Below are 15976 nucleotides of genomic sequence, written 5' to 3' on the forward strand. Positions count from 1 at the left end.
TATCTCTTCTGAAATCTATTTTAATTATTTTTTCCTTAAAAAGTATCCAGTTGAGCTTTTTGTTGATTTAGTTATATTATATTACAATTTTTCTAATTCATTTATTTCTGCATATATATTTATTTATTCCTTCCAGCTACTTTCTTTCTGTTTGTTTTTCCCTAACTTGGAGACAGGAGCAAAGTCAATTGAATGGCATTTTTTAAATTTTATTGATTAAAAAAATTAAGCCTGTAAATTTTCCCCATTACTATTTCAATTGAATCTCATATATTCTTACGTATTTCATTCATTTTTATATCTAAAAACACTCTAGTCATGTTTATTATGTCCCAGGCATCCATCGTAGAACTTACAAATACTGGTTCATAGAATCATATCAGGTAAGTACTATTACCACCTCATTTCACAAGTGAGGAAACTGATTCAGCATGAAGTTAAATAATTCAGCAAGGTCAGTCATACAAACTGGTAAGAGGGAAGCCGGGATTCAAAATCAGGCAGTCTGGTTCAGAGTTTATATAGTTGCTATGTGCTGTGCTTAGTTGCCCAGTCATGTGACTCTGCAACCCCACGGACCGTAGCCTGCCAGGCTCCTCTGTCCATGGGGATTCTTCAGGCAAGAATTCTGGAATGGGTTGCCATGCCCTCCTGCAAGGAATCTTCCCAACCCAGAGACTGAACCCATGTCTCCCACATTGCAGGCAGATTCTTCACTGGCTGAGCTACCAGGGAAGCCCATTTATACAGTTAACAAATATTCTATGTCCATGTCTCCAGGGAATTTAACTATTGTGATTTATATCCCTCTAACCTACAGATCTTTTAGTTGAGAATTTTTTTACTTTCCAGGAAAGACTTCTGTATTTCCTGATTTTTACAGTTAATTTCTAGTTTTATTGCATGATAATTAGAGTTCGATCTTCTTTCTTACTTCAGGATTTATTAGTGTTTTCTATTCACCTGAATGTATTGTCAATTTTTGTGATTGATCCTTTTGCATTGACCAAAGGGAGTTCTTAATTATCAGATACATAAATTCTACCTTATGGTTAATGCTGTTGAAGTTTTCTATATCCTTAAAGTGAAGTCGCTTAGTCGTGTCCGACTCTTTGTGGCTCCATGGAATGTAGCCCTCCAGGCTCCTCCATCCATGGGATTTTCCAAGCAAGAATACTGCAATGGGTTGCCATTTCCTTCTCCAGGGGATCTTCCTGACCCAGGGATCGAACCCGGGTCTCCTGCATCACAGGCAGATTCTTAACTCTCTGAGCCACCTAAGTCTGTCCATTTTTTCCCTCTCTTGCACAACATAAGGCCCTCTCTAGGTGCAATACTGTCCCCAATTCTCTAAAGGTTTACTGACCCAGCAGCTCCTCAAACTTTGTCCTTTTGGCGAGGGGCGGGGGGGGGGGGGTGTTATGGAGGTTTATTACATATGTATGAGTGATTAAATGATTGGCCATCGGTGATTGGCTCAACTTCCAGCCCCTCCTCCTCCTTGAAAGTCTAGGGTGGGGCTGAAAATTCCAACCCTCTAATTGCAGGGTTGGGTGACCTAGGGGCAGTTTAACAGCTACCACAGTAATGTAACAAAATCATAAAACGTAACTTTATTTACTTCGGAAATTCCAAGGGTTTTAGGAGCTATCAATCAGAAACTGAGATGAGGACCAAACATATATTTCATATTATAAATAAAAATATCACATTAAGTAATTTAAATTCTCCTTTTAATGTTTCTTCCAACTTGTTTGATTTTCTATGATTTAAACTTGATCAGAGCTGCATGGGCATTCATGACTGTTACACCTTTCTGGTGAGATGTAGCCTTTAGAGCCCTTTCATGTTCCTTTGAGATTCAATTCTATTTTGTCTGATACTAAGATTCATGACTTCTTTCTATTTGTATTTTTCTTAGTATAATTTTGTTGATTCATTTACTTTGAACTTTTCGGGATTACTCTGTTTTAGAGTGTTGAAAGATAAACTGAGGCATATTAAAAAATTGAAGAGTTTACTTATGCAAAATACACTTCAAACTTGGCAGCATTCAGTCTAGCAAAAAGCACCAAGAAGCTGTACAAAATTAAAAAATGTAGGCAGAAAGGAGTGTAAATGAGGAAGTTATACTAGGCAAAAGAGTGGACCAGTTATTGAAAGGTCACTTTCCTTTAGGAGATAATGCTGAATTTTAAAATAGATTTTAAGGATTTTACCTTTCTTTGTTTTGTGGATATACATTGGAATAACAGCTTTAACAAATATCAATATAGTTACAAAGGGCTTTCCTGGTGGTTCAGACAGTAAAGAATCTGTCTGTAATGCAGGAGACCTGGGTTCAATTCCTGGGTCAGGAAGATCCATTGGAGAAAGGAATAGCAACCCACTCCAGTATCCTTGCCTGGAGAATTCCATGGACAGAGGAGCCTGGTGGGCTACAGTCCATGAGGTCACAAAGAGTTGGACAGAACTGAGCAACTAAGCAGACAGACACAAAGTTTAAAAAAATCCCCGAGAGTCACATTTGGCAAATTCTTCAGTAGTCATGGGCTGGAGAAGGCAATGGCACCCCACTCCAGTACTCTTGCTTGGAAAATCCGATAGACGGGGGAGCCTGGTAGGCTGCAGTCCATGGGGTTGCCAAGAGTCGGACATGACTGAGCGACTTCACTTTCACACATTGGAGAAGGAAATGGCAACCCACTCCAGTGTTCTTGCCTGGAGAATCCCAGGGGCGCGGGAGCCTGGTGGGCTGCCGTCTATGGGGTCACACAGAGTCGGACACGACTGGAGTGACTTAGCAGCAGCAGCAGCACAGATTGAAGACCATCCATTGGTGGAGAACTCGTCCCAGGACTCAAGAGACGCAAGTGCCTCTAGCTTTAGCCCCAAGGGATCACAGTCAAGGGTGCTGGAGACTCTGGTCTCTGCAGCTGGTGCCAGACACTTAGAGGCGTAAGAGTGGTCCAACCTTACCACCTCAGACAAGTCTCTGGGGAACGCGGTCAGAGTCTCACTGATGTTGGGAGGAATCAAGGGGGTGCCGTCAAGGTCACCGGCTGCAATCTCTTCCAGAGATTGCAGGCACGGGCCGGGGTGCATTGGATTTCCAGGATCCAAAGGAGGACCCAGGGGTTGAAGATCAGGAGCACAGCAGCATCCGGAAGCCTTAGCAGAATGCTGGAGCCGAGGGCTCAGCAGGGCAGGGCGGTCCATCGAAGGGACGTCAGCAAACAGAAACTGAGCTTCGAGTTCCAGAGATGCGTGCGCCGCGTCTGAGAGGCTCCCCCTAACCCGGGCCCGGACAGTCGCTTCCCTGGGCCCCTCTTCCCGAGGACACTGATGAGACCCACAGCTGCCATTTCTGGGGCGATCCCTGCCGGGTGGGTCTGGGGTCGGCGGTGGAGTCAGGCTTGGCTCCGGGGAGCTGCAGGCTGGGGCGGCCTCCGCGGACTGGGGGGCGGAGGAAGAACATGTGGCCCCCGAGAGGGGCAGAGACTTGGGGCGCATAGGATCTCTGCAGCGGACACCGCGGCCCGAAGCCGAAGACGCCGGCGCACCAGGACGCGGGGCGCGGTGCGACCCACCCGGCCGCGGGCCGAGCGCGGCTCCGCAGGGCGCTCCGGCCTCCCACCCGGCACTCGGTTTTGCTGTGTCTGTGGGGCAGTGACTCAGACTAGAACCTTTAAACCAATGAGGTGGTATCTTTTCCAGCTTGTTGATCCCCACGAAGGACAATCCACCCTCGTCTGTATTCTGTAGCCAAAGGAAAGAGGGTGTTTCCTGGAGGGGTAGGCTCCCTGAACCAAGTGCTGCCTCGGCCTGCAGCTTTGTGACTTTTTTTGGTTGGGACCTCCCCGGATTCACAGGCTTGAGCGCCTGACAGTTTCTCAGTTCACGGTGGTAAAGTGTCTTTACGGAAGTTTCACAGCCAAACCTAAAGAAAATACAGGATATTTGAAGATAAATAGATGGCAAAAGGAACTCAAGTTAAAATTGCATAGCAGTCTTAATTTCAAAATTTGAATTTAAGGGAAAAAAGGCACACTTTTTGGTAGGAATGTAAATTGGTGCAGTAGGCCTGGGGTGCCTACTGGGCTTCCCAGCTGGTGCTAGTGGTAAAGAGTCGTCTGTCAATACAGGAGACATAAGAGACCCCTTCCTGTTCTATCCCCTGGAGGAGGGCATGGCAACCCACTCCAGTGTTACCACCGGGAGAATCCCATGGACAGAGGAGCCTGGCGGGCTACAGTCCATGGGGTCACAAACAGCCCGACATGACTGAAGCATCTTAGCACACACTCATAGCGTGTGCTATGGAAAGCTATGGAGGTTCCTCAAAAATTTCAAATAGGACTATCCTATGATCCAGCAATCTCATTTCTGGGTATATATCCAAAGGAAATAAACAGAATATCAAAGAGATATCTGCACTCCCATATTTTTGATACGTTACTTACAATAGCTAAGATATGCAAACAACCAAAGTGTCCATCAGTGAATGGATACAGAATGTGGGGTGTGTGTGTGTGTATAAAATGATATATATATATAATGGAATACTACTTAGAAATACAAAAAAAAAAAAAAAGAAATTCTGTCATTTGCAACAACATGGATGAACTTGGAGGGTATTATTCCAAGTGAAATAAGGCAGAAAAAGACAATATGGCATGGAATCATTTATATGTGGACTCTTAAAAATAAAAAGTAAATATTATGGAACCAGAGTAGAAAAGAGGGTGAGAAGGGGGCAGGGAAGGGAAAGTAAAGGTGTACAAAAATAAAGTCTGAGGATTGAATGTAAAACATGTGAATATAGTTGATAACACTGTTATATATAAATGACATTTTCTAGAAGAGTAGGAGTAAATGTTCTTACCAAAAAACATAAATAAGACTTCCCAGGTGGTGCAGCAGTTAAGACTCCTGGTTTCCAATGCAGGGGGAACGGGTTCAACCACTGGTCAGAGTATTGAGATCCCACAGGCTGTGTGGCACAGCCAAAAAAAAAGGAAATACATAAGGTAATTGTGTTAGCTAGATGCCGGGGGTTATCCTTTCACTGTATATCAAATCACCACAATAAAATCTCGATATTTTACAATTTTATATGTCAATTATAGAGTAATAAAGCTGAAAATTAAAAATAATGAATTAGGGCAAATCATAAGACAGAAAAAGATAAATATCTAACTGGACTAAAAGGAAATTAAGCAAGTCTGAAAACAAACGAGTTAAACACTCAATTCAAGAAATTGGATGGTTTAACCCGAAAGAAATTAGGGAAAGGAAAACAAAGATATAAACTGAAACATTTGCAAAAGAAAACATACACCCAATAGAAAAGATGACTGAAACCAAAAAGCAATCCCTGGACCATTAAAAGTGTAAAACCATGAATGTGAAGAATAAATAGGAAAGTACAAGCAAATCACAAATCATATTATGGTAAACTAGGGGATGCAGCGAAAATCTACAATGAATAGAAAGAGTGCCTATGTAAACAAAAGCAAGGCGAATAAAGTAACAGAGAACACAAATGTATACATTCTTAACTAGTATCCTTCATGGGTAGACATTTGAAACATTCTAATTAAAATCTAATCAGTAATTTGCTTTGTTAGACAAATTGTTAGAAATAAAGAGTTCAACCAAGTTTCTAGATACTGATTAACATTCAAAATCTATAGATCATATACACCAGTTAATAATCAATTATAAAGTGAAATAGTAAAAAGATTTCAATCCCTTTAATAATAGAAATGCATAATCCCAGTGAAGAAATCTAAAAATTACATGTATTTAGTACTTTTACTTTAAATGCATAAATAAATGAGAATTTTATCAGGAAAAAAAGTTGCTTTCTGATATAAAATGTCATCTTTTCCATCTTTATTCTTCAAAGGAAAAAAAGATAGTCAAAAAAGTTCTTGCTTTCGTCTAGTCTAAAATCTTAATTCCAAATGATGTTACACTACTACCCAGAAAATGTTTTCCTTGAAGAATTCAACCTTTAAATGAAACATGCTGAATTCTATATGCCTCACTCCAATTTCAATTCAATCAGCACCACCCTAATTCTAATACCCTTATATCCAACCAAAATCTCTAATTTGATTGCACATGTTTTTCAGAAAGTGTTAGTCAATTCAGTCGTGTCTGACTCTTTGCAAACCCACAGAAAGTAGCCTTCCAGGCTCCTCTGTCCAAGGAGTTCTCCAGGCAAGGATACTGGAGTGGGTTGCCATTCGCTTCTCCAGGGGATCTTCCTGACACAGGGATCGAACCCAGGTCTCCTTCAGTGGAGGCGGATTCTTTACCATCTGAACCAGGGAAGCCGCGTGTTTTCCAAGTCTCTTCCAATTGACTCACCCCTTGCCCAGTTCTAGAAACCCTCTTATTCCCACTGGTCAACAAATCAGGTGCTTTTTTTCCTGAAAATCTTTGCAATTTACTAAGAAAATATTAAGAAGAAAATTAACTCTACAAGTTGGAAAATTGTTTACAAATAAAACTCAAGGAAACAATATCCCAGTGTATAATTCTCTTTCCATCTATGTGTGTGCATATGTGCATAACTAAAGTTGCTTTTTAAAACTTGTGGTAAGAAAATAACTCTTTCCCTCAGAAGCACAAATAACACAAGTAAAGGGACTTACCTTCCAACAAAATCCTGATTCCAACTGCAGCTCTACAAGGACCCAGAGAGACACTGTTCTCCTGGCAACTGGACTCCAAATGCAGGCCCATGTCCTGATGGCTCTAGCTTTATACCTGGGAAACAGTATAATTTGATCAGCAGAAATCAACAGTAATGTGATTAGGGCTCTGATTGGTCAACACTTTTTTCTGTCCCTTTTTGATTTTTAAACCAATCTTACCAGGAACAAAGAAACTTGGTTAAAAGTCAAACCAAGCAAATATCCTAAGAAACAGCAAAAAAGAAATTAGCAATTCGTCTAGCAGCAATTGAAGAGTACCTTATAGTTAGTCTTACCTGATGACTCCATCACAAGTTGGAATCCAGATTGCTGGGAGATGTATCAACAACCTCAGATATGTAGATAATACTACTCTAACGCAAGAAAGCAAAGAGGAACAAAAGGGCCCCTTGATGAGGATGAAAAGGGAAAGGGAAAAAGCTGACTTGAAACTCAACATTCTAAAAACCAAGATCTTGACATCCTGTCCCATCACTTCATGGCAAATAGATGAGGGAAAAATGGAAGCAGTGACAGATTTAATTTTCTTGGGCTTCAAAATCACTGCAGATGGTTGCTGCAGCCATGAAATTAAAAGATGCTTGCTCCTTGGAAGAAAAGCTGCAATAAATCTAGAAGAAAAAAGTGAAAGTGTTAGTCACTCAGTCTTGTCCATCTCTTTGTGACCCCATAGACTGTAGCCTGTCAGGCTCCTCTGTCTGTGGAATTCTCCAAGCAAGAATACTGGAGTGGGTAGCCATTCCCTTCTCCAGGGGATCTTCCTTACCCAGGAATCAAACCTGGGTCTTCCGCATTGCAGGCAGATTCTTTACTGTCTGAGCTACCAGGGAAGTGCCAGGGTAGGCGCTAGACATTGTACAAAATAGCAGAGATATTACTTTGCGAACAAAGGTCCATATAGTCAAAGCGATGACTTTTCCAGTAGTCGTGTACGAATGTGAGAGTTGGACCATAAACAAGGCTGAGCACCAAAGAACTGATGCTTTCAGACTGTGGTGCTGGAGAAGACTCCTGAGAGTCCCTTTGGACAGCAAAGACATCAAACCAGTCAGTCCTAAAGGTCGCCAACCCAGATGCCCAGATTGCTGGTAAAGCGTCATTTCTGCTGTGTCCACCTGGCTGTCCCAGGAAGAGGTTAGCATTTGCAACAGTAGACTGAGTTAAGATTGCCTTCACCAACATTGGGACCATGGAAAGCACAGAGAGCCTGAATAGAACAGAGCAGAAGAAGGGCAAGTTTACTCTCTGCTGAGCAGACACATCCATTTGCCTGCTGTGGGACACTTGCCCTGGGCACTCCTGGTCCCCAAGCTTTTGAACCCAGACCCAGGTCATATTCCCAGCACTCCATGTTACAGATGATCCACCTGACAGACCAGGGCATGTCTCGTACTGGGTAAGCACATTCCTCTAATAAGAGCTATATGCATCTCCTATCAGTTTTACTAATCTGAAGAACCCTGAGAAAATGATGTAAAAAAAATTAAAAGAAATTACAGTCTAGGTGAAGTTTTTCATCATACATGAAACTGACAATGAATTAGCACCCTGAATATCACATACGTCCTACATAGCTACAACAAAATATAGTCAAACCAAGAAAAAATTGGGCAGAGCCTTAGGTCATTCACAACAGAGGAAATCCAAATGGCCAATCCACACAAGGTGTGCAGTATCACTAGTAGTCAGGGAAAAGCAACGAAATGCTATCCGTTGCCCATTTAGATTAGGTCTGACAGTGTAGACTGTGGGTCAAGATATGGAGAAACCAGAACCCTCCTGTACCGCCAACAGTGATGGAAACTGGAGGGTAATCTGGCTTTTCCTGAAAAGTTCAAAATGAGCATAAATAAAAACCAGTAATCCTAGGTACAAAGCTGTTGGGTACAAAAGATTGTCTGAATTCACGAAGGTTTAGAAATTAGCTTACTATCAGCAGCGCAATGAATAAAATTTAAAAAATTAAACCAATCTAGTTGACTCTGTTGAAATGACTAGGGTCTATATATAATAATTTAGACCTTGTAACTGTAATACTGACTTTTAAAAATATTTGTTTAGTATTTTTGGCTGCACCGGGTCTTCATTGCCACCCGGGCTTTCTCTAGTTGCTACACTTCGCTGCCCCATGCAGGCTTTTCATTGGGCAGGTTTCAGTAGCTGTGGCGCATGGGCTAAGTTGCCCCGTGGCATGTGGGATCTTCCCAGACCAGGGACTGATCCCGTGTTCCCTGCATTGCAAGGCAGATTCTTAACCACTGGACAATCAGAGAAGTCCCTGCAACACTGACAGTTTAAAGAGGTGATGGTGAGGATACATTGACAAAACCATGTGAAACACACTGCTTTTGATGTCCTGCTGCTGCTGCTGCTGCTGCTAAGTCGCTTCAGTCGTGTCCGACTCTGTGCGACCCCATAGACGGCAGCCCACCAGGCTTCCCCGTCCCTGGGATTCTCCAGGCAAGAACACTGGAGTGGGTTGCCATTTCCTTCTCCAATTCATGAAAGTGAAAAGTGAAAGTGAAGTCGCTCAGTCATGTCCGACTAGTAGCAATCCCATGGACTGCAGCCTACCAAGCTCCTCAGTCCATGAGATTTTCTAGGCAAGAGTACTGGAGTGGCTTGCCATTGCCTTCTCCTAGACTTTTGTTAGACATTTGACGAATATACACTGAACTCGTGGTTGTTATTTCTCAGAAGTGGAGAGGAGCCTAAAAGAGATCACGGCAATGAGAACAAAGGTGTCTCTATTGCCTGTATAATTGTATTTCATTGTCAGTGGTCTTGTTTTTCCAAGATTAAGTTTAGCAAAAACCTCTTGGACGTGGAGAAACAGCTGGCTATTAGCATCTTGTCCTGAGAAGAGCAGTCCAGATTGAGAGTGTCCAAATTGAATGTGTACACACATGAAGTAAAACAGAATTTTGAATAGCATCACTTGATGAGTCCCATTCATTACCACTCCCAGATCCTGATCCTTTCAAGATTAATTTTTTAAACTTAAATGTAATAGCTGATGTGCAATGTTGTGTTAGACTCACATGTACAGCAAAGTGAATGTTGTACGTTTTTTTCAGATTATTTTTCTTCATGTTATTTCAAGATATTGAATATAGTTCCCTGTGCGTGAGTGCTCAGTTGCTTCAGTCGTGCCCAACTTTTTGTGACCCTATGGACTGTAGCCTGCCAGGCTCCTCTGTCCATGGGATTCTCCAGGCAAGAAGACTGGAGGGGGTTGCCATGCCCTTCTCCAGGGCATCTTCCTAATCCAGGGATCGAACGCACATCTCTGAGTGTCCTGCATTGCAGGCGGATTTTGCAGTACAGTTCCAGGTACTACGCGGTAAATCCTTGTTGCTTATCTATTTTAAGTACAGTTGTGTGTATCTTTGACCCCATCCCCTAATCCATCCCTCTCCTGCTCCTTTTCCACTTTACTAGCCACAAGTTTGTTTTCTGTGAGTCTGTTTCTGTTTTCTTTATAGATCCACTTGTATTGTTTTTTATATTACACGTGATATATTTGTCTTACTCTGTGTGTTCACTTAATATGATATTCTCTAGGTCCATCCATGTTATTGGAAGTGACAATACTTCATTCTTTTGTGGCTGAGTAATATTCTATTGTGCATATATATATGTCTATGCATACACCACTTCTTTAACCTTTCAGCTGTTGATGGGAACTGGATTGTTTCCCTGTCTTGTGTGCTTAGTCGCTCAGTTGTGTCAGACTCTTGCAACCCCACGGACTGCAGCCTGAAAGGTTTCTCTGTCCATGGAAATGTTCCAGGCCAGAATACTGGACTGGGTTGCCATGCCCTCCTCCAGGGGATCGTCCCAACCTAAGGATCGAACCCAGGTCTCCCGCATTGCAGGCGGATTCTTTACCAGCTGAGCCATGAGGGAAACCCTATCTTGTCTATTGTAAATAGTGCTGCTATAAACACTGGGGTGCATGCATCTTTTCCAATTAGTTTTTCTCTTTTCTGGATGTATGCTTAAGAGTGGGATTGCTGGATCATACGTTAGTTCTATTCTTGTTTTTTTAAGGAACTTCCATACTGTTCTCCATAGTGGCTGAAGCACTTTACATTGCCACCAAAAGTGTAAGAGGGTTACACTCTCTCCAGCAGTTATTATTTGTAGATATTTTGATGATGGCCATTCTGGCAGGCCATGTGAAGTGATCTCATTGTAGTTTTCATTTGCATTTCTCTAATAAAAGCTGAGCGCCGAAGAATTGATGCTTTTGAACTGTGGTTTTGGAGAAGACTCTTGAGAGTCCCATGGACTGCAAGGAGATCCAACCAGTCCATTCTAAAGATCAGTCCTGGGTGTTCTTTGGAAGGAATGATACTAAAGCTGAAACTCCAGTACTTTGGCCACCTCATGTGAAGAGTTGACTCATTGGAAAAGACCCTGATGCTGGGAGGGATTGGGGGCAGGAGAAGAAGGGGATGAGAGGATGAGATGGCTGGATGGCATCACTGACTCGATGGACGTGGGTTTGACTGAACTCCGGGAGCTGGTGAGGGACAGGGAGGCTGCAATTCATGGGGTCACAAAGAGTCGGACACGACTGAGTGACTGAACTGAACTGAACTGAATAAACAGAAATGTCGAGCATCTTTTCTTGTGCCTGTTGGCCATTTGTATGTCTTCCTTGGAGAAATGCCTACTTAGGTCAGGAAGACTAATTCAGGAACCAGTATATTGGTAAAGCTAAACTGTATTTTTTATATTTCTTGTCTTCATTGGGCAAGGAAAATTTTCTTTTAAGTATGAAAGTGAGTGAAAAACATAAAGAGTACAATGGGAGCAATATTTTCTGAAAATCGCTTTTGTTTCTTTTCCTTCCTTTTGTTTCTTTCCTTCCTAAACTCCCAATTTTGTTAGCTTAGGTTTTCCAGGATATGCATCTACGGGGGAAGAGATCATAATATTCCTGAAATATAGCAAGGAGAATTTCAGCTTCTAAAATTTAAAATAGCAATATGAGCCAGGCTCATAGAGACTTTTCAAAGTCCCTTATTACTCCACAGTACTGTATCCGAAACTTTGCTACATTAAAGGACCAAAATCCCTCAATATTGCAGTTACTTATCACATGAAAGTTTACTCCCTGCTCATAAAGATCTACTCTGGTCCTGCTGCTTTCTAGGGCTGCTCTCTTCCAAGTAATCCCAGTCTGCATCCATCCTGTGGTTCCACCATCTCAAAACAAGCCTTAATCATCTTGTCAGCCAAGCATCTTACTACCATCGTCCACTGTGCCCGGGTCCATGAGTTCATTCTCTCAGCTCCAATTTTCCACAGAACACGTGACCTCAAAGTTGCCTAGCTGCATGTTGATCAGAATGAAACAGGGGCTTTTGTGCATGCATGCTCAGTCACTTCAGTCATGCCCAACTCTTTGCAACCCCATGGACTGTAGCCCACCAGGCTTCTCTGTCCATGGGATTCTCCAGGCAAGAATGCTGGAGTGGGTCACCATGCCCTCCTCTGGGAATTGAAGCCACGTGTCCTGTATTGCAGGCTTATTCTTTACCGCTGAGCCACTGAGGAAGCCCTATGGGCTTTCACTACTCCTCAATCAGAGTTTCAAACAAGCCTTACTTTTTCATGACTCCAGCCTTTAGTTTTACATGGTGCTTCAAATTCCAAAATTCCCTGGTGGGTCAGAGGTTAAGGCGTCTGCCTGCCATGTGGGAGACCTGGGTTCAATCCCTGGGTCAGGAAGATCCCCTGGAGAAGGAAATGGCAACCCACTCCAGTATTCTTGCCTGGAGAATCCCATGGACAGAGGAGCCTGGTGGGCTACAGTCCATAGGGTCGCAAACAGTCAGACACGACTGAGCTACTCCACTTTCAAATTCCAAAGTCTTACTGAAATTCTCTGGGGCAGAGTGGGAGGGAAGAGAGCTGTGGTTTGTATCTCCAAAATGTTTCCTTCTGCATCCAAACTATCATTTTCAATTTCCAGGAATGATTCTGAATATGACCACTTCTGTACATTTTCACAATTAGGGCCTAACTGAGTAAACATCAACTCTCATCTGTACTATTTAGATGTTCTAACTATATTCTGGACTTCCCAGGTGTCTCAGTGGTAAAGCATCCACTTGCCAATGCAGGAGACCCAGGAGACTTGGGAAATGTCAACCTGCTCCAGTATTCTTGCTTGGAAAATCCCATGGACAGAAAATCCTGGAAGACTCCAACCCACAGGGAGGCAAGGAGTTGGACATGACTGAGCATTCATACACCCACAACTACATTTTCCTGCCCCTACGTGGTCCACAGAACAATGAAGGTGATTATTTAAATGAGTAAATGATATCGTGTCAAGTGCTGTTTTAAACTTCCAGTGACTTCTCATTTCAAGTTGAACAAACTCAAATACTTAACATGAGCTACAAGGTCCTACATACCCCAGATCCTGCCTCCCCCTCTGTCTGCCCCAGACACAAAGGAGTGTCCGATAATTTTCTATTCTGCAAAAACAATACCAAGCTCTACGGTAAGTCTGTTACACCGCTGTTTCTTCCAAGTGGAAATCAGCTCTGGATCTCCCTTCTTGTCATTTGGGACTGGGAAATCTCTCCTGCTCTAGGAAGTATTTCCTTACCACTAGAATTAGACTTTCATTGCTTCACAGAATGTATGCCCACTTGAAACTGTCTTGTTCATTTATGTGTGGATCCATTTACTGGGATGTATCCATGACTTAACCATGTGAAACAGACACACAGCATTGAAAAGGCAGGGGAGAGTTAGAAGATTTTCAGATGATGGCTTTTTTATCCTATGTTGGCTCATCTCTCCTAGCAACTTGGGTCAGACAAGTACCAGGTGATTTCTACCAAGTCCTCATCCTTAATATATGGCTGCAAACCAAATCCCCCAACCCATCCAATCGGCCTGAACCCGACAATCAACCCCAAACTCATTCATCAACACCACAAAATGCAACAAGCTCATAAAAGTAACTTTTGCTTGAAATGATTTGATATGATAATTCAGAAAAGTGCCTAAACCTCTCAAATGATTGAACAATACCAAAAATCAAGTCAGATATTAACATCCTAGTTACCTTTAATATAGTTGCGAACAAATACTGGCAAAGAACGCTTTTCCAATACATCAAAGACTCAAAAACCCAGTGCACTTAGAGGGGCAATACAGGAGGGACCCTCCTGCAAGACTAATGACCTGCTAATACCCAAAGCTCTGAAATGTAAGTGTTGACAGTCTTGAGGATTGTCTATACCCAAGAGCAGTGGGGTACGAAGGCTTCTCCTAAGAGCAGGCATACTCGGAGGCCTTAGCAAGACGTTGGAGCCTAAGGGCTGGGCTGTTCCATCCAGGGAACAGCAGGCGGGGCTGCGTCTCAGATCTGAGTCTTTGGAGAGGCTCCTCTTCGCCCGGGTCGGACAGTCAGCTCTAGAGTACCCCTTTTCCGAGGACGACGACGAGAAACACATCTGCCAGTTGGGTAGTGATCTGGAGCAGATGAACCTGGGGTCCGCGGCGGGGTCTGGCGCGGCTCCTGGGAGTTGGAGGCGAGCCGGGTTCCCCAGGGCGAGTGCACCTCCGTCCAGGCGCTCAGCTCCTGGCCGCCCGGCGCCGCGGGCTCGGCGTGGTTCACCACCGCCCGGTCCTGCCCGCGCTTCCACAGCTCATAGCGCTCGGGCTGCAGGATGCGCACGAAGGCGTCCATGGAGAAGGCCACCTGCGCCTCGCCGCAGCTGCACTGCGAGGCCGCTTTGCCATAATCGATCCAGCGCGCGGTGGCGAAATTGATGGCCTCGGCGCAGTTGAAGCCGTGGTTGAAGCCCGAGTGGTAGCCGTAGGGGAAGGTCACCATGAACTCGCCCGCCTCCTGCGTGACCCGACCGAAGGGGATGCCGTTGTCCCGGAGCACCGTGGGCGAGATGAGCGCCGCCTTGTGGCGCAGGAAGGCCTCGCAGCCCCGCGAGCTGCCCGGGAAGAGCGCGCCGGCCAGGCGTTCCAGGCGCCGGCCGTGCTCGGGCGGCACCGCGTACCACGTCTTGGGCTCCCCGAAGTGCAGGAAGTTGATGCTGTAAAGGTCCATGTCCTCCGTGTGCCAGGCGAAGGCGGTCTTCCACATGCCGAAGTACAGGTAGGGGGTGTTGACGCCCTCGATGACCACCCCGCACTCCTGCTCCAGCAGGTCCTGGATGGTCCCCAGGTGTCCCAGGTTCCACTGCTTCGTGTTTTCATCAAATAAAGAGCCATTGATGTCCGCGCCGTATATTGGGGACTCATAGAGGCGGGTTTTCCAATATTTTCGCTCCAATTCCTCAAAATCGGAGTAGAATGGAGTCTGGTATTTTTCAGTGTTTGCTAAGCGGCGGTACTCTGCCACGGTCATGGCCTTCTTCTTTTTGTGGTATTGAGTAAACACACCTGCGCGCCCAGAGACCACCTGCTGGAGCGGAGCGGCTATTAGGATGTCATCGATATCCTCGTAGGTCTGTCTGGCTTTCCATTCCTTGGGTGGAACTATCTTAGCCAAGCCTGCTCGGTGGGCCCCTTGCGATTCTATGTAAGCAATGTATTTGTCGAAATCCGCATATTCTTCCATGGTTGGGTGGAAGGTCATGATCTTACAACTTGGGTTCTGGGAACCCAAGTGCTTAGCCTGCATGGCTTCAGTATAATCAGCAGTGGCCTCTCGGGGTCTTAGGTGTGCTGTGCGTACCTGAGAGTGTTAGGGAGTAACCTCTTCCCTATACTTTTAGAGAGTTTTGCTGTGTCTGAGGGGCAGTGACTCAGACTAGAACTTTTAAACCAATGAGGTGGTATCTTTTCCAGCTTGTTAATCCACCAGAAGGACAATCCACCCTTGTCTGTATTCTGTAGCCAAAGGAAAGAGGGTGTTTCCCAGAGGCGAAGGCTCCCTGAACCAAGTCCTGCCTCGGCCTGCAGCTCTGTGACTTTCTTTGGTTGGAGATTAAGTGCCTCGGAGGCCTCCCCGGATTCACAGGCTTGAGTGCCTGGCAGTTTCTCAGTTCACTGTGGCAAAAGTGTCTTCACGGAAGTTTCAAAGCCAAACCTAAAGAAAATACAGAATATCTGAAGATGAGATGACAAAAGGAACTGATTTAACACAAAATTTCAGAGCAATCTGAATTTCAAAATTTGAATTTAAGGGCAAAAATATACTTTTAAAACAGGAATGTAAATTGGTGCCGTTATGGTACATACTATGGAAAACTGTA

The 15976-nt window shown here is 44.2% G+C and overlaps 1 protein-coding gene across 1 annotated transcript; it reads right to left on the reverse strand.

Annotated features, from left to right (window-relative positions):
• Positions 1-1358: 1358 nt before the first annotated feature.
• LOC128060623 (lysine-specific demethylase 4D-like) lies at positions 1359-15402 on the reverse strand. Its single transcript, XM_052653007.1, has 3 exons — positions 14184-15402; positions 2975-3248; positions 1359-1389 (listed from the first exon to the last, which is right to left on the reverse strand). Exons 1-3 carry the CDS (start codon positions 15400-15402, stop codon positions 1359-1361), a joined length of 1524 nt encoding a protein of 507 aa, XP_052508967.1.
• Positions 15403-15976: the final 574 nt, after the last annotated feature.

This window comes from Budorcas taxicolor, chromosome 15, assembly GCF_023091745.1.
Source record: "Budorcas taxicolor isolate Tak-1 chromosome 15, Takin1.1, whole genome shotgun sequence".
Taxonomy (NCBI): Eukaryota; Metazoa; Chordata; class Mammalia; order Artiodactyla; family Bovidae; genus Budorcas; species Budorcas taxicolor.